We start from the raw sequence: 19,008 nt of genomic DNA, 5'->3' as shown, positions 1-19,008 counted from the left end.
TTGGAGCCCCAGGCTCGGTTACCTTTTGAAGACGGCAGTCTCTGTCTTGGCGTCTACAGTGAGGCTGAGTGTTTCCTTCATGCCGCCATTCATCACGGTCTCAGTTACCTTGTCTGTACTCTCAGCATCCTCTTCCCCGTCTGAGCTGGCTTCCATGGCCACACTGCCTGGTGCTGAAAGTGCAGAGTGGAAGGTCACATCCATCAAACCTACTACGGAGCTGATGCCCTTTTCTATGAAGACTCCTGTGTCTTAGTCCTGCCTACTGCTTCAAGATATTGTAAGTGGCATTTTCACCTGGCTAAATTCTTGATGGGCACCAATGCTTAGAAAGGCCCACTGAGGTGGCTCACAGGTTTCCTCAATGAAGGGCTGGCAAGTTCCAAAGAGCCTTCCTAGCTCTATGTCCACATGGTCCCAGTTTCCTCCCAGCAGATTCCTAGGTCTCCTAGGTCTACTCTACAACACAGTGCAATGTGCCTAGGGATCTTTCCTTTGCTCTACAATTGGAAGCCACACAGTATGTTGGTCATGAGCTTGGACTTGTCAGATTTCTGGATCTGAACTCAGTGCCCCCCACCCCCACTCTCAATCTGTGCAACCCCAGACAGGAGACTATTCTGTGCCTCTAGCTTCTTACCCATCAAACCAGCTACAATGGTATTTTAAATGTTAAATTGCCACAGTTTAGAAAGAGTGTCTCAATTGAGTAACTCTCATCAGGTGAATCTGTGGGCATGTCTGTGGGGGTTCTATGGATGTTAACTGATGTAGGAGGACACAGCCAACTGTAGGCCAAGTTTTCAACTGTGTACAAGTGAAGAAAGTTGATTGAGGATGATAGCAGAAGCTGGTTGGTATTTATGCCCTCTGCTCCTGCCAATGGATGCAATATGGCCAGCTGCTTGAGTTCCAAAACGATGGACTATAACCTGAAATTATAAGTCAAATGGGGCTTTTCCTTTTCTATGTTTTTGTTTTGTTTTGTTTTTGGTCAGATGTTTTATCATAGCAACAGAAATAAAACCTGGCCGGGCGGTGGTGGCGCACGCCTTTAATCCCAGCACTCGGGAGGCAGAGGCAGGCGGATCTCTGTGAGTTCGAGACCAGCCTGGTCTACAAGAGCTAGTTCCAGGACAGGCTCCAAAACCACAGAGAAACCCTGCCTCGAAAAACCAAAAAAAAAAAAAAAAAAAATAAATAAATAAATAAATAAATAAATAAAACCTGAATACCAGATCAATGAAGTTGGGACAGAATTTTTGTGGGCTCAATTATTAGGAGTGATAATGCTCCCACCAGCAACCTTTTCTGGCTCTGGGGCCTCTGCTCACTGCCTCTTTCTTCTCCCAGAAACTCATTGCTTCGTTTCTTCCTGAGACTCTTGCCTCCATATACACTCACTCCCTGCCACATGCTCTGCTGATACCACACTCACAAATGGCTCTTCATCAGTCTGCAAACAGTTCATGGTCAAGGCAAGGAATACAGGTGAACATTCTGAGCAATGGAGACATCTATGACCACTTCATTTGCTCATATGGGAAGGAAAAAACCAATCCTAGAGGCTAAACCAAATTCTTACCCCTACATGTCTCAGCAAAACCCTGGGGGTCTTCAGGAATAGGATAGAGGCATGTTATCTAGCCTGGTCTTCTCCACTCGGGGGATTACGCTTCCTCTGGCTTTAGATACCTATCTTTAACACTGACAAGACTGACAGCTGGAATCCAACTTCTTTTAGATTCCCTGTTTTGTGATTCTGTCACAATAGTTTCTTCTCCTATGGTGATCTATGGACATCAGAGCCACACTATCTTATTTTCCTGCCTCCTTTCAGGCTGAGCCCAAGCCTAGTCTGATTTCTTCTACCTGCTGTGAGCATGTCTGCACACTGCACTCACCCTCTGGCTGAGTGGCCAAGGCAGCTGCACCAGGTGTCAAGGGATCCATAGGTTCAGTGCTGGTTTCCATTTCCACAGGAGAATTACTCCTTAAAGACTCCTTTGTGCTTTCAGAAAAGAGAAAATTCAGATGTCAGCGGTGGGAACAAACCTCAGTTACACAAAATGTAGCATGAAATCCACACAATGTTTAAAAGCTATTCAGAAATGAGGTCTCTGTCACCGTGTAAAACAAACACCAGGGCGGCAGTGACACACATCTGCACTAATAATTTATAGTACTAGACTGGCGGTGAGTGAGAAACAAGCTCACACACAGGGAAGTCAGGCTCTGCCTTATAGCTGTGCCGTTCCACAGGTGTTGGTCAGGGACTGGCTCTTATTCCCCTCATGTGGAACTTGTGGTGCATGTGGAACTCCAACACAGCTGAGGAAGTGCTAGCTTCCATTCTGCCCTGCTAAACACCCTGGGTATCTGATGAAAAACCTCCCTTTCAGGCAGTGGTGGCACATACCTTTAATCCCAGCACTCAGGAGGCAGAGGCAGGCAGATCTCTGTGAGTTTGAGGCCAGCCTGGTGTGCAACACAAAGAAACCCTGTTTTGGAGAAACAATAACAAAAACCCAAAACCAAAAAACCCTTCCCTTTCTGTTTTGCAGTGGTGCACAATCACATGCCCCAATCAAATGCTGCATGCTGACTCTTACCCTGTTTGAGGCACCACAGAATATGCACAGTAAATGCACACCATCTACTTCACTCTGGAAAGGCTCTAAGACAGCACACACTTGCTCACCTCAGAGAGGATGTGAACTCTGAAAAAGAAGCCCAGCCTGTCTCTTTAGTTGGCATTGGCTCCTCTGTGCTCCAGACATCAGATCCGACTGAGTCTAAGGGGGCACCATGGGTGGTTTCCATGGGGACATCAAAGTTGGCTGACCAGGTGGGTGCTAAAACGAAGGGAGGATTAGATTAGCATTTGGAGAAGTCGGTCCTTGAGTTTGACAAGAGACTCTCTTTCTAAGGCTGATTGTGGTAGGGTGTGCCTGTCATTTCAGACACTTGGGAAACTGAGCTAGGAGAACTGTTTAAGTAAGACCAGGCAGGCCTTGGGGATCCTCAAACTGGAAATTATTTTTCAAAGCCAGGTTAGCTGATGAGAAGAAAGTAGTTGTTACGGGAAAAAAATTAACATGGTGCCACTGAGGATGGGGCTAGCACACTCACTAGATTGCAAGGTGACCCTTGCAACTTTTCATCGAGCAATTTGATTTCTAGGAATATTTTCCAACAGAAATATTATACAAAGCTACAAAGTACATACAAAAATTTTACCTAACAATTATTTTTTTCTGCTCACCACATACAAAGTTCTGTTACTAATTCATAGGGTCGAGAGCTCTACTTCACAGTTCAGACTACAGGGGAAGGGATTCTGAATTCTTAGGATATGTGACAGTCCTTCCCAGGGTAACTCCCCAGACCTAACAGCAGAAACTTCTCAAAACTCTGCAAATAACCCAGGAGAACAGTAGGCAGAGAGGTAGGTGTTTGAGCATCCACACATACATGTGGCACACACATTAAGAGTGTGGTGTCTCATCTCTACTGATAAAAAAGAAGCCTTTCCCAAACAGCAAGAAAATAGAAGGCTTCTGCCCTGCGGTGCTCAAGTAAACACAAATGTCATCCAGACATTCCCCTCAACATACAGCAGAGGCATGTTGTTTAAGTCATACCATCTCACTTCCTTCTGAGACCATCTGTCCATCATTCTCCACCCTCCTCAACACCAATTCCTTTCTTTTAAACCTTTTTTTCTTCCCAGTTTCTCTTTGGCTTTTTGAGACAGGTTCTATAGCTCAAGCTGGCCTCAAATTTGCTGAGTAGATGGGAATGACCCTGAACTCCTGATTCTCTTGCACCTCCCAAGTGCTGAGATTACAGGCATGTGTCACCATTCCCAGTGATTCTGGAAATCTCTTTAGGCTTAAAAGAAAAAAAACCCTCTATCAGCTACAATAGGGAATGAATTTTAAGGCACTGCTAAGTGGATGGCGTACACCAGTCCTAACTGACAGGGCTGTAATGGCTCCCAATGCATGACACATCTAGACTACCTAGATCCAAACATCTCAAAGAATACAGCATTAAGACTAAGGGCAATGGACTGCTTGGTGGGGACAGATGAAAAGGCTCCAGTGACCTGCTGCACAACAGTATGAATGTGCGAAGTCCCAGGAGCAAAGTCTAAGAGAAAGCAGCCCTGAAGATGCTCCCCTTTCTTCTGCTATTTCCCTATGACATCTTGGTTATCTAGTCCAGTTCTCTCATTGCTGCTTTGAGTTCTGCCTGTTAGGAGCTCAGCAGTTCCCCACAAATTTCAGAAGGCAATTCTTGGAGACAGGAGAATGGCTCAGTACAAATTTTCTTGCAGAGGACCTAAAGCTCAGTTCCTAACACCTATATAGGGTGGCTCATAACTACCTCTAATTCCAGTCTGTAATCTCTAGGAAATCCCACAGCTCTGGACTTCTGACTCATGTGCACAGACCCACAAATAATACATGCATAGACATAACTAAAAACAAATACATTTCTAAAAGTCAACTCTTGGAATCACTACCCCATCCTGTTCCTGAGCCACACTCAACAGTTTGTGGCACTCTGCTTTCTTGCTGGCTGTTTTCCCTTTCAAATGATCTTGTCAGTGGCCCCAAAGCCCTGCCTGTTGCAGATCTCTCGACACCCTGCTCAGGAGTGCTAACTACTTCCAGGAGGCACCAAGCAGAGGGCAAAGACTGTGTCAATTCATCATTACTGGCCTGATACCTGGCACACAAAACCATGTGCATTTGAACCCAAGGGCAGGGAAGCCTAGGCCCTGTGACTGAGGACACAGACCTTCCTGACTGGAGAATGAGGAGGCTGCTTTCAGATCAGAGCTTTATGGGAATTTGTGGATGATGCTAAAAGCATGTTTGGTTGTGAGGCTTCACAAAGAACCAAGGACATAAATGCTGCTTTGGGTGACAGGGAACTGGTCAGGCTTTGGGAAAGTATTCAATCATATCATATAATATCCACCCCATCCATTTTTAAAAGTTAGTGCCATTTTTAAAAGGCAGCAGAATCAAGTCTTATAGTTAGTAAGCAGGAGGGCACAAATGTGGACCAGCTGAACAAGGCTAAGGTTTGGAATTTCACAAATAAACTGTGAAGAAATGTTAAAAATTGAGCTTAATTTGGCTCTAGTGGTGCATTTCATTGATGACTCCATAAGACATAATTATTTCTTCATTTCTATAGCCTGTCTCTGCTATTTTTAAACACACACACACATACACACTTTTAATTATGTGTGTTGTGTGCAGGGTGTCTTTGTGTATAGGTGCCCATGGCAGGCAGAAGCGAGCATCAGACCCCATGGAGTTTGAGGCAGTTGTGAATGACTTGAAGTCAGCACTGCGAACTGAACTCAGGTCCTTGGCAATGGCAGCATGTGCTCACAATCACTGAGCCACCTCTCCAGTCCAGGTCTGTGGCTTTTCCACTGCTACTACAGTATCAAGCCCTGGAACTGGAGGGAGGTAGGGGGGGACGGACACGACGACATGCTCTCTAGCTAGACTTGTGAAGATGATGTTCAATCATCCCCAAGTATATATAACTTGTCCCACCCTAGGAAAGATTCTAGAAATGCAAGCCTATAATTACACAGTGGTGGTAACAATGCTTTTTACCTCAACTGTGCTTCAGAGGCCATCTCAAATGCCACAGGCCTTTCTTTTGCCAATTTTCAAAGACAGGCAATTTCTCTCCACACAGCCCCCATTTTTCGTTTTGTTTTGTTTTTTGAGATAGGGATTCTCTACAGTTTTAGCTGTCCTGGAAATAACTCGCTCTGTAGAGCAGCATGGCCTCAAACTCACAGAGATAAAACCAGGCAATTTCAAGCACTAGAACTAACTCAAAAGGTCAGGGTGACTCACGCTCGTTCAGGTCCACCTCCATCTTGTCCTCTGTGTTTGCACTGCTGGACTCAAACAGGTCTTGTTTGGTCCCGTCTTCCTCTTCTGAGTCTGTACTTTCTTCGCTGTCTGTACTGCCGGAGCTACAAAACAACACTGCAATATTTAAGCTATTTAATCAGCGACCAGCCATGTCCAAGAAAACATTAAAAGGACATCTTCAGTGTGAAGACACACTGCACTTCAGCTGATCTCTGCCTGTCTATGCCATTTCACAGAGGGAAGGCTCTGTACGTGGCAAGGATATTAAGTATCTTTCCAGACCCTTTGTTCTGTTTGTTTGTTTGTTTTTGAGACAGTGTTCCTCTTTGTAGCCATGGCTGGCCTCGAACTTAAGAGGTCCACCTGCTTCTGCCTCCTGAGTGCTGGGATCTTTTCTTCTCATCATTTTCTATATACTATCTTAGGATGTTGTAAAAAAAAATTTTTTTTAATTGGGAAAAAAGATGTCTGAGTTCCTGATGTGACATCTTACAGGCAGCGTATTCCCCACCAGCTGCGGCAGTGCATGCATTCTTTCCCAGCATATGTGAAGCTGAGGCAAGAAGTTGCTTTTGGTCATGGTATTTCATCACAGCAACAGAAACCCAACTAAAACAGAAATTGTACCAGAGAATGGAGTATTGCTGTGATATAACCTCACCATATTTTGAAGAGAATTACAGAAGGATTTTAGAACATTGAGCTGGAAAAGTTGTTGAGTGCTAGGGTTTAATGGACTATTCTGTGTGAGTCTAAGAGAACGCTGAGAGCAATGCAGATGGATTGGGTTTAATGGGCTATTCTGTGTGAGTCTGAAAGAATGTTGAGAGCAATGCAGAATGATGGAGGCCTGGCCTGTGAAGTCTGAGAAGTAAGCAAAGACTGTATCTGGGGCATTCGATATTTTGTACTAAAAATTAGTAAATCAGTGGTTTTGGTCAACTGGGGCTCAAGAACTGGCTTTGAATAAGAAAAGACCAGAACCACTAAAGTGAAACCTTTGCTTTGCTGGGACAATTAATATGAATCCAACATAACGGAATCAAAATCTTCTGGGAAGTTCTTCTGTGTGGATTTAAGAACCAACTTGTAAACAGTTATGAAAAACCACCTCTCAGAATTCTGTAGAATGCTGTGTGGATCTCATGGATGCACGTGGGGAACTAGAGCTGACTAATGGTTATCTCCAGCTCATCAACACTCATAGGTTTTTGAGTCCAGTGTGCCAGCCTTTAGAGCTGTGTATCTTACCTTGTACAGTATTATGAATAGCATCATTTAGTAATTTCAACAGTTCCAGTAGGGAAGACATAATTATACTGATCATGAGCAGAGAGACTTTGCTAAATGAATTTGAATTTTCCTATAGTCCTTTCCTATACCCAAGAAAACTTTCTACGTTAACGATACGGTCTTAAAATGTTCAATTTCTTTCTTTATGATCTATCTTTTCTCTTTTTCTAACTGAAATATCTAGCAGTTCTGTATAATACTGAACAGAAGCTACTCACCAAACATACTGATGAGCTCCTAATCTCCACAGGAAGTCATTCAGTCTTTACTGCTAGAGTTTTCGTCAATACTTTTAGTAAAGGTGAAAAATTCCTTATTACTACAATATGTGGAGGTTTTTTAAATTTAAGAATGGACACTTGAAGAGGTTCAAGCAATTCTGCAATCTTAGAATAAAGCCTTTTCCCTTTTATGTGTTATTGTATTCGATCTGCCTTAAAAAGTTTTTCAGGGCTGGAGAGATGGCTCAGTGGTTAAGACCATTGCCTGCTCTTCCAAAGGTCCTAAGTTCAATTCCCAGCAACAACATGGTGGTTCACAACTATCTGTAATGAGGTTTGGTGCCCTCTTCTGGCCTGCAGACACACACAGAGACAGAATATTGTATACGAAAGGAAAGAAAGAAAGAAAGAAAGAAAGAAAGAAAGAAAGAAAGAAAGAAAGAAAGAAAGAAAGAAAGAAAGAAAGAAAGAAAGAAAGAAAGAAAGAAAGAAAGATTTAAAAAAAAGTTTTTCGGCCAGAGTCTCATGTAGCTCAGACTGGTCTCAAAATTTTGATCCCTCTGCCTCAGGTTCTGAGCTCTAGATTACAGGCATGTGCCACCAAAGCTGACATGCTTTAAAAAGGGGTCTATACATATCTGCTTATGACAGTTTTCTTCTCCATGATGTGAGCATGTCAAAATTTTGTATCCAGAAATAGTGTGGTCTCAGAATTAGATGGGTAATAGCCTTTCTTTTCAATATCCTAGGAATTGCCATTTCTCCTGAAAAGCTTAGTGGCACGTCAGTGAAGTCATTTGGACCCAGACCTCTACAACTTCTCATCCTGACTCCCCAAGCTTTTGTCTTACAGCGGAGTGCTAACAGGCCTGCCTGACGAGAAGTTTTAGGATAGAAACTTAAGCCTAACAAATACAGCACTGTTCATACTATATGCTCCCCAACCTTTTCCTTAATTATGGTTCTTTGTATCATTCAAAGATCATTTAGGTTGTCATTGGCACATAAGCTGTTCATTATCTCTTATTTTCAGTCTTTTGATTGTCTGTCTAACCTTTACTGATTGATTGTCTAACCTTTACTGACATCAACACTCATTCCTGCCATAGTTTATACCTTTGCTTGCACATTGGGAAACTTATGACAATGATCTTCTCAAAAAGAAACTTCTAGCTTCCTCTGTTGTTTTTGTTGTGGTTCAGATTCTACTCTAATCTTTATACTAGATTACTTGGCTTTGCTCATTTTCTATTTTCTTAATGTATAAACCAAGCCACTGATGTGAGGTACTTTTAATTTAATGTAGCCAATTATTTCCCATGTTCTGCTATACTGGCATTTTATTTTCCTTCAATTTGAAAAACTATGAAGTCTCCTCACCCACCTTCCAGTTTCATTATGTATCCAAGGGCTGGCCTAGAGCTCACTCACAATTTTGCACTAGTTCCCAAGTGCTAAGGAGGCATGTGCCTCCATATCCAGTTTCTACAGACAATTTAACTCTTTATCAGAAGCTTTCACAATTTTCTCAGACTTGCTTTTATGGTCTGGATGTGGTCTTTTGTTGTGTTCTTTTCCTTGGCAGAATATCTACTTTATAAATGTGCAAGTAGTACATGCTGGAAGATGGTGTGGTTTAAGCAGTCTACTTAGCAGGCATGAATTTTGTCTATTTCACTAATTACCAAGAGGGGTGCTGAATGATCTGCCTGCAACTCAATTTATTCACCACGCTTTGCATTTGCAGTTCTATCCATTTTTGTCTGTTTAATTTAAAACTGTGTCATTTGGTAAAAAGCAGTTTAAGACTGTTATGTCCACTTAATCAACTGACTTCCTTGACTTTTTGGAGAGAGGGAAGGAGGAAGGCAGAGAGCAAGCACATGTGTGTATGCATGCATTCATGTGTGTAGAGAACAGAGGCTGATGATGTAGGGGTCACAGCAGTTCACTTTATTTTTTAAAAAGAATTTTCTCACTGAACTCAGAGAAGGTGGCTGATTGGCTAAACATTACTTGTTGGACAGAGATGGTTCAGTGGGTAAAAGCGCTTTGTGTCAAGCCTGATGAACTGAATCTGATCCCAGGACCCAAACACTCAAAGGAAAAAACTGGATCCTGAAAGATGCCTCCGACTTGTACCCATGCATGTGCTAAGGAACACATGTGTAAGCACACACGTGCACAACCTAAATACATAGATAAATAAAAGATCTTCACTAGCTACCTGCAAAGGAGACCCAAGTTAAAAGGAGGGGGGCACAGAGTCACAGTGCATGCTTCCTACGTAAAGAGTTTTTTAGGATAGCTTTACCTGTCATGTTCTTGGAAAGACAGAGGCGGGCTGGCCCATCATCTTGTTATTTTTTGCTTGTCTATTTACTTAATGTGTATGTGTATTTTGTTTGCATGTATTTCTGGGCCAAAAGAGGCCAGAGAGGGCAATGAATCCTTTGGAACTGGAGTTATAGGTGGCTATGAGCTGTCATATGGGTCCTGGGAATCGAACTGATGTCGTCTGTGCTCTTAACCACTACTGGGTCATCTTCTCCAGTGGTCTGTCCATTCTTAAGAGCATTTCTCTGGACGAAACAAAGCACTGGCCTTGGGTTCAGCTTACATTGGTGGCGCCATGTGCAAATCTCTTGCTGTGAGACGCTACAACTCACCTGGACCTCCTCTGGGATTCTGGAGTAAATGCAATGTGTTTCTCCTCCCAGATATCTTCCTCATCAGAGCCGCCATCGTCAAACTGCTGTATCCGTTCTTTACAACATGCTTCAAACAGGGCAATATTTCCCTACAGAAAAAAGGTAAGCAAAAGAGAAAATACAACTAAAATCAGAACTACTAATTTGTTTTCTCTCCCAAATTACCAGTGAAAATTGTTTTTTTGCTTTTTGCAAAAAAGTGCCATCACATATAACCAAATAAAGCATAAAAATAAAATGCTAGCTTCTATGTAAATAACATAAAAATTCCCAAGAAAGACTGGACTTTAAACTACATGTAAAAGGTCTGGATACACTCTCCTCATGAGTTTTCTTGTATCTCACGGGCCAACCCATTTCATTCTGAGCTTCCTTTTTGCTCCAGAGATAAGTCTTCAATATGACCAACAAGGAAAAGGCCTAGATTCCTCCCACCTGCTGCTACCAGCCCAGGAAGCCATGAGGAGCTGCTGTAACCTGAGGGGTTGTTTCACAACAGATAAAAGTACTTTCTCATGATATTCAACCTAAAATCAAGACAGCACCATTAAAATGCCACAAATGTCCTATCTATAGAGAAACCTGGCAGAGACTAATACTGATCCAATCTAAGTTCTTTTCTTACAAAAGAGACAGGAAACCAAGGTCAAATGTCTATGGTGCAATCACAAGAGACCAGGGTCCCATTAGCTTAGTCACAGGTTGTAAACTACTGCTTGCAGGTTCAGGCAGACATCATGACCAGGTGACACTTTAACACACCTGGGATGTAGGATCCCAGAGTACAAAGGGGCCTTGGGCAAAGGGCAAACAGTCAGTGCTCCACCTCTGCAGCAGCACATCCCTTACAACAGGAAACTTTTATACTTACACTTTCATTTGTATTGAGAGTAAAGTTGATGTCTGACACTCGATCAAAAGAAACACTGTAAAGAAAGTATAAGAATTGCTAATCACCCATTGGTGGCTATAAACAATGCTCTGAAATTCTCAGAATTTGAAGTACTTAAATTATCATTGTAGTCCCCATCAGTAATACACACACCTACCTTGCTGTGTTCAATTGTGCCCTCCCTGGTACTAATGAATGGATACAGAGGACAGCTGGGATGGGAGCCTGTTAAGATGAGGCTGTGAGCTCCCTGACAGCCTTTCTACAATGTATTTCTATCTTCTGTGCCAATTATGGCTCCAGGGATCATACCAAGAAAACCAAGGGAAAAAAAAAAAAAAACCTTCCTAATAACCATGTTCAAACACTAAAAAGCACAAAAACACTGTCATACACGAAACACAGGGCAATCCTGTCATCGTGCCTCCATGCCAGTGAGGGGTAAATGCAGTCATAATGAGCTACATGACTGTCAGCGGTGGGACAATGTCATCAATCTTCAAAGCTCAGTTCTAACCAGTCACCAGCCCAAGCACCGTATTCTGAAAGAGAATGCCAATTCTCAACTAGTAACACTTTGAAGAGTCCAGATGGGAAAATCCAAGATGTCGAGCAGGGATGGGGTGAGGATGGTGTGTGTGCGTGTGTGTATTCTGACTCTGCAATAGATTGCTAACATGGCAAATGTATAAATGCCTAATGCAGTGTTTGTTCTTATTCATTCTGGACAGAAATCAGTCAATGTGGAGGGCAGCTGGATGCCTCAGTGCCTGCTGTTTGCAGTAGAGCCTCTGCTCCACAGTGCCAGAAGTGTGCTGTCAAAAGACTTTAGCTTCCCAGACTGCAAACTCAAAAAAAAAAAAAAAGAAAGCAAGAAAAAAAGCCTATACTGGTTAAAGTGCAACAATTATTGCAAACTACTATTACGGTGTCACAGTGGACTCAGTGAGAGTTACTACCTGAGATCTAATCACAGTGGCTTAAATTTTTCCTTCACCCCTGTTCTCAATAACCCATGATCCTCATGTTGGTACTTGTTCTTCCATGTTAGATGCTGGCTCTCAGTTCTGCCAATCTCCTGTACATTTCCATCCACTGCTTTGCCACAGTTTCTAATATTCCTTCTCTGCCTTTGACCCTGAACACAAAACAATGGTTAGGGTGCTTTGCTCTTGGAAAATAACCCAAACATCCTTACAGGGACTCCCCCAGAGCAGAGAGCACATGTAAGCAGGGTTGATCTACTGGTCAACTGCTGGAATGCAGTACTCAACAATAAACTATACAATGAGTGATACCTGTGAACATGGGAAGGAATTACTGAATTACTTGCGGTAATGCCATTGCATATGCTAAAAAGAGCAGAATAGTGGCTGGGGTCTTTATAAAAAGGGTAAGTGGAAGGCAAGGGCAGGCACCTATGGTACCAGATGCTTAGAAAGCTGAGGCAGGAAGATGCTTGAGCTCACAGCTTCATCAGTAAGGGGCAAAGTAGTAAGACTCATCTCAAAAACAAAGACCACTTGCCCCTGACCCTGCAGGGTTCCTTGGAGTGTGTCCCTTAGCTACTGAACTAATTACCCAGGTACAAAATTGGATGCTGCAAATAAACAGGGTGGACCTCCCAACTCAGGGATTTACAGAATCCAAGAAGTCAGGAGATTGGCAGCACTTCACAAAAACCTTGTGCCACCAAGGAAACAGGAGAATATACTCACTTGCCAATGTCGTCTTGATCTGCAAACTTCTCATCGTTGAAGCCAAACTGGTCAATAAAATTGGACGTCATTTGTTGCATCTGATAATCAGAAAAGGCCTGGCAATCCCAGGACCAGTGACAGTGACATCATGATTCTAATGACATTCTATACATTAATTGCCCATTTGTGTTCCAGAAACCACTTTAATTCACAGAGCCATGTGGCTTTAAAAGTTGGTGTGTTTTTCTTTAAAAAAAAGAAAAATCAAATAATTTCAGACACATTTTACCCCAAAAGGGGGAATTTTGAAATGTGATACACAAATTGCTCCATTACACATCATAAAGAAATACTTAGGTGACCTCACTAAAAAGTGACTATTATAAATAGTCTCTGGAGAGGTAACAGATAACTGGGTAACCTTAGTGTGAAGAGGTGAGAGGCATGTAAGTCTGAAATTATCAGAAGTACCATCATCTTCAAACACAACCAACAGCACCCTAAACTATAACACACCACACCCAACTTCCCACCCTCCCCTGGTCCCCCACCATATCCCCACTCCCATCCACCATAGCAAAAACAGCATCAAAGGAAGAAAGACTGATGGACATAATCACGACCCTATAAATGAAATGCTGGTCTAAGTCTTGGAGGCTAGGGACAGTCTGAGATAAGGAACACTTACTTCTATACAACCTACCTGAGAAATGGGGCAAGAAGTTTTAACCTCATTAGAAATTGTTCAGAAAAGCCTGGAATACTGCAAGGTCTACAGAAGAGCCAATTCTATTCCATCAGGCTCAGGTGAGTCTTCCCAATTGGAAAATGGGGGAATCTTATACTGGGGCCCAATCCAAGTGCTGACAGTCTACTGACAACATCAGGAAACATGCCCTCGCTACACAAAGACACCAAGTGCTGCCTCACCTCCTCCCTCTCATCCAGACAATGAATACAGGACCACAGGGTCACCCTATGAGTACCACATGTGGTCAAGGACAGAACCAGAAGTGGGACCCATGTAACAGCACAGAGGGCTTTTGAGGCGACTGGCTGCAAAGGAGCAACTGATTGATTTCTCCTTGGGTCTTTACCTCAGCAGAGCCCACAGACCCCACCCTGCACTGCACAAATACATCTGTCATTCATCTTGACCACACTAATTCTTATAGCAGGGAATTATGGCATGGATAATCCAAATTGTATGTAATTTAAAAATAAACATCATGTTTGGCTTTGGAAGTAATAGTTTGCTCAGGTGTGAAAACAAAACAAAAACAAGGAAAACCTAACCAACCCAAGACTCACTTTCCTCTCAAGCAAGACAATACCCTCCCCAGTCAGGCTCCTGGAGATGGCATGACATGAGTTCGTGGGTGTATGGGGACAGTGAGCAGCTGGCTGCGGGGCAGGCATTCACAGTGTACCCAAAGAGGTGGTGTGGCAGGACTGTACTGGGTAAGGTCTGAAGAGCAACTGAAGTAGTCACGGGAAGTTGATTAGAGCAGAAGAAAAGGAAAAAGTTCTAGAACTCTGAGGAACAAAAGGAAAATGGGACAGGCAGCCTTCACAGTCACATCAGCAAAAGAAAACCAGGTCCTCTGACTTGGAGCCTTATTGCTTATGAGGCAAAATAGATGCTTGATACTTCCCAGGTGTATAAAGGACCCATGGGTCATCTGTTGAGCAAATAACACAAGACAGGCTATAGATTTATCTAGACTAGAATTTCAGAGCAAGGCAAGGGTTCCTCCTAGATGCTCTGTTTAATGTATTTATTGGCTTTCTTCAAACTCTTCGTGCCACTTGTAATACAATTCTTTTGGATATAACTGAGAAGAAATGTTCCTTGAAGTTCAACACTTCACCAGTAAATATACAACAGCAAATACACTGCAAATGTATGTATACATACATGTACATATACAGATACATTCACATGTACCCACATGTACTTTTTACTTGTCAATCCTATGCACCTAGACAGAGCTATGGCAACTGACAGAAGACGGGATCAGAGACTTCTCTGTTCTCGGTCTAGAACAGCTTCTGAGAAAAGAAAAGGACTTCCTGTCTGTATTTGGCTTTCTACACTATTGCTATAGAAGTCAACAAGGCCAAAGTGAAGGACTGTACACTCTACATGCAAGAGTGTTAAAAATTCACATGTCCCAGCCTGGAAAGCAACACACATGGCTATAATAACAGTAAGGAGTACTGTCAAGTACTGCCATCCTGGAGAGGGTGGGGACAGATCTCTAACAGTACTACCATCCTGAGCGCTGAAACTGCTCTGAACTGAGTCTGACTTATCCCAAGCCTGCATGTGATGTGGGGTGCTAGAAGTGTCAGCTTACTTCTGACACCTGTCCATCCAGTACAGGGGAAGAGCTCGTTCCCTCCTCACCTCTGGGAAGCAAAGTTGGGGCACATTGGAACCCAGAAAGTACTAGAGCAAAACAAAACTGACAGAGGCACACACATTACAAGACACTGGCTCACTGCTCAGGCCCACATCTGTGACGGGGTACCTTGTAAATGACTGTCCTGCATTCTGCACACTTAGGGGCTCTGAGAAGGAAGCCCAACTTTAAACAGGAAAGAGAAATTTAGCAGCCTGTTATCTACAGATAGACATTCTGCCGACAGTGGAGACTATGACAGTGCTGTTAGGTTAACCTAGACCCTCTTTCTCCAGAAACACACTTGTATCAGATTAATTTCAAAAACAGTCCATGATTGGTTCATAGTTTAAGTGTGCAAAAAAGAGCCACTGCAAGCATGTCAATCAGAGTAACCAGCAATTACTTCCTATATAGAGAGGTTACAGGCAAGGAATGGAGCCCCTAAGCTGAGGGTCCTGGCCGGGGCTATGTCAGGAAACCCCAATTTTATAACTGAACTGAATGAGAAAACATCCCAAAACAGACATGGCTCTAGAACCAGGTATTAAAATAAATGAGACAACCCACTTTCTACATGGCTAGAAATGTATTTTTAAAATTATTTAGTGTGTGTGCATGTGGAGGTCAAAGTCCTCTGACTCGTCAGTTCAGTTCTCTCCTTCCACCATGTGGGTTCTGGGGATCAAACTCAGCTCTGCAGACCTAGCAGCATCTCAATGGCTGAGCCACCTCACAGGCCCAGGCATCTTTTTCTTAATACTAGATTTTAACAGGTACAAACCACCTTCACAGTTCTCATCTGATCCACCAGGCTTTGTTCTAGAGTTATAGCAATGCATCTGGGCTCATGCCTGGTCAAGCTGACTGTCTGAATATTCTATGGTATAAGTGGGACAGTACTGGGCACTGACAACAACAGAGAGCTGCTTGTAACACAGTTTGTTGTGCTGGGCTCCTAGGTAGTCAGAGCTTCTTAAAAGCAAGATGTGTGCTTTCCAAGAAAACACTGCTTCTCCACTAACTTTAGGGGAATGGCTGCAAACCAAAGCTAGTGTTCAAGAAACATAGTGAGACCACCAAGTACTAAATTTTCATCTTTCTGTCTGGGAAAGACTAAACTTCTTCAGCATCAAAAGCAAGCCAATTGCTCAGTTGCAATACTGGAATGTGATGGGCATGCAACTTGGAAGCAAAAAACAGCTACGCAAGAGAATTAGAAGCTTCATACTGCGCTGAGACTGAGAAAGAAGCCAAGCACCTGCCAGTAAAAAGTGGCGGTGAACAGAATTGTGGAGCTGGCCATCTACTTCTATTTTGAACTCTTAAACTCAACCCCTAGTAGAAACATAAAACCAACTGTCAGATTTCTAAGAATAATCAAAAGTATGATAAGTTAGTACATATCAATATCAAAATCCTGTTTTTGCCAGAAAAATTAAATGCAGTTAACACATGGAGACAAGTTGGGGGCAGGAGTGTCAAGAATGATCCGTATTAAAACTTCATTTAGATGCTACACAACACAATTAAACTGCGCTGAGGGAGGATTATCTAGATAGACCATGTGATTCAGTTTACCACACAGCTTCTGTTTTCTGTCACTCTTAACCAAGGTCTCTGCCATGAGTGTAAGTGACAATGCAGTGCCATTAAGGTCTGCACAGTGAGCATGTCAAGTGACCTGCTATTTTACTTGTTGCATGTAGTGCTCATTCCTCATTCTCACCCAGGAACACAACAGTATAAGCCCATTGGCAAGTCCCCAGCTCTCCCTGTTTAAATCATTTTTGCCTAATTGGTAGCAACCCCAAACCACATTCTAACACAGTGACAGATGCTGACTCCCAAGGGCAGCTAAACTATGCATTAAGATAAAAATAAATAGCAAAGCTTTAGGTGTGACTCACTTGCTGCAAAGAGGAATCCTGTGAGAAACCCGTGTCTTTAAAGTCAATTTCATCATCACTGGATGAATGAATATGGCAGGTTGTAACCTATATGCATAAAAATGTAAAAAACTATTTAACATAGAAAAGTGGTGGACATTTTTATCAGCATTTTTTATGGAAAAAATATCACATTCAATTTTTGTTTCGATGTACTAAAAACCAAAAAACCCCAGAAACAGCAGTTAGGTTGTCAAGCACACCCAGTCAATGTAGAGTCCACTCTCTGGCTGCACACCCAGCTGGCTGGTGGTTCCACTCCTCAGGACTAGCATCCCCAGGAATCACACAGAAGGATGAATTATTCCATTCAAGGGGGAAGGCAGAAGTAATGCTACAGTGTGCAGATGAAATAGCACATATGTGTCAGGCCTGTGGGTAAAACACCACCCTAGGGATCATTCATGAGTCACTACAGAGATCAGTTTATAGATAACCATTTCACTTCAGTCTTGACTTTTCTACCTATACCAAGAAAAACACTAGTCACAAATGCTCGTTAAGTTAACAGTCCCCTGACTAATAAAAGACCCTCTGAAAATGTGACCTCCCTGCCCCATAGAGAGTAGTAAACTCTCAAAAACTAAGAAAAACACCAACATGAACTATTCACCATTCAGGGCCAAGTGATGCTTGCTAATCAGAAATGTGCTGAAAGAGATTAAAGTAAGCATTGATCTAGCACTGCACCGAAAATAGCCCTCACTGTTAGCACCTATGAGAATGAACAGTCAGTGAAATTCTACAAGTGTTATACTTTTGAAGGTCACTTACACTGAACTCTCTCTAGAGTTCTTTATATTGGTTTACTATCTAGTCTAGGCTTGCTTCAGGATCAGATCTACCTGCCTCACTCAGCCTCCCAAGTGCTAGGACTACAGGCATGTGTCCCATGCCTGTTCTTCTGTGCTTTTAGTTTGAGTATTCTAGGTAGAGGTAAGATGTAAGTGTTCCTCTGCCAAATCTAAAGCAACTTCATAGCCTGCCATTAGCAAACCAGTACACACCATGCCAGGTCAATGTGTATTTGGGGCATAACCAAAGTAGAGGGCAGAGAAACAGGACAATTTGAAGTTAGCTGCCATGAATGAAGAGAGCAGAAACTTGGCTGCTTCCAGCTTTGTCTAAGTGCAACTATGGTACAAAGAAACCTTAGGCCAGTGATTCTCAACCCATGGGTCACAACCCGTTGAGGACATAAATATTTACATTATGATAACAGTATCAAAATTTCAATTATGAAGTAACAATGAAATAATTTTATGGTGGGAGTCACCACAACATGGGGAAATATATTAAAGGGTCACAGCTGAAAGAGGCTGAAAACCACTGCTATAGGCTTTCCCCCCATAAAAATAAGAGTTAATCATACCATTAAACAAAGAGGACACTTTTGTGGAGCAACTAGAAAGAAACAGACATGTGGCTCCTTTGAAGCACTTTCCTCCAGGAAGTGTTTATAATGTACCCACTTTGGAGTCAGGCTCTCATTATGTAGGCTAGGCAGGCCTTGAACTCAGGAGTCTTTTGCCTTAACTAACATTATTGAGGTGTATTACTACACTCAGTTTAGAACGTCTTCTCCAAAGACAGTTTAGCTAATTATTATTATTAACAGCACAATGCATGCAGACCTTCAGCTGTGAGTTAGTGGAGGATGTGACTCTGAGGTCATCCACACCATAATTTAATTTCACTTAATCTGAAAGAATTAATAAAGCAAACTAAAGAGAGGGTTTCATTGCCTCATAGGGGATCAGAATTCCAACCCACTCATCATCACCAGCTATGTGTAGCCTGAGTTCCTGATCTACAACACACAGCCCTTCTGAGGCATCTGAAGCTCAGAAATGCCACCTTCACTTCTTCAGCTAAAACCCTAGACTGTTCATAGCTGCCCAGACACCCTCACAATGTAA

The 19,008-nt window shown here is 42.6% G+C and overlaps 1 protein-coding gene across 13 annotated transcripts in view; it reads right to left on the bottom strand.

The window, feature by feature from the left end:
- Ppp6r3 (protein phosphatase 6 regulatory subunit 3) overlaps positions 1–19,008 on the bottom strand; it is a 135,084-nt gene that overhangs the window by 10,413 nt on the left and 105,663 nt on the right. For 4 of the 13 annotated variants that reach the window (XM_057779824.1, XM_057779826.1, XM_057779821.1 and 1 more), the window contains exons 15-22: positions 17,051–17,137; positions 12,754–12,851; positions 11,015–11,069; positions 10,102–10,232; positions 5,898–6,019; positions 2,702–2,855; positions 1,905–2,011; positions 23–173 (exon numbers count right to left, since the gene is read on the bottom strand). In XM_057779824.1, the coding sequence (XP_057635807.1) occupies positions 23–173; positions 1,905–2,011; positions 2,702–2,855; positions 5,898–6,019; positions 10,102–10,232; positions 11,015–11,069; positions 12,754–12,851; positions 17,051–17,137 (905 nt within the window). The remainder of the gene's footprint in view (positions 1–22; positions 174–1,904; positions 2,012–2,701; positions 2,856–5,897; positions 6,020–10,101; positions 10,233–11,014; positions 11,070–12,753; positions 12,852–17,050; positions 17,138–19,008) is intronic. The other 9 variants (XM_057779831.1, XM_057779833.1, XM_057779827.1 and 6 more) reach the window with 3 other exon arrangements.

This window comes from Chionomys nivalis, chromosome 8, assembly GCF_950005125.1.
Source record: "Chionomys nivalis chromosome 8, mChiNiv1.1, whole genome shotgun sequence".
Taxonomy (NCBI): Eukaryota; Metazoa; Chordata; class Mammalia; order Rodentia; family Cricetidae; genus Chionomys; species Chionomys nivalis.
The sequence above is the reverse complement of the archived record's forward strand: the minus strand, read 5'-3'. Positions and strand labels throughout refer to the sequence as shown.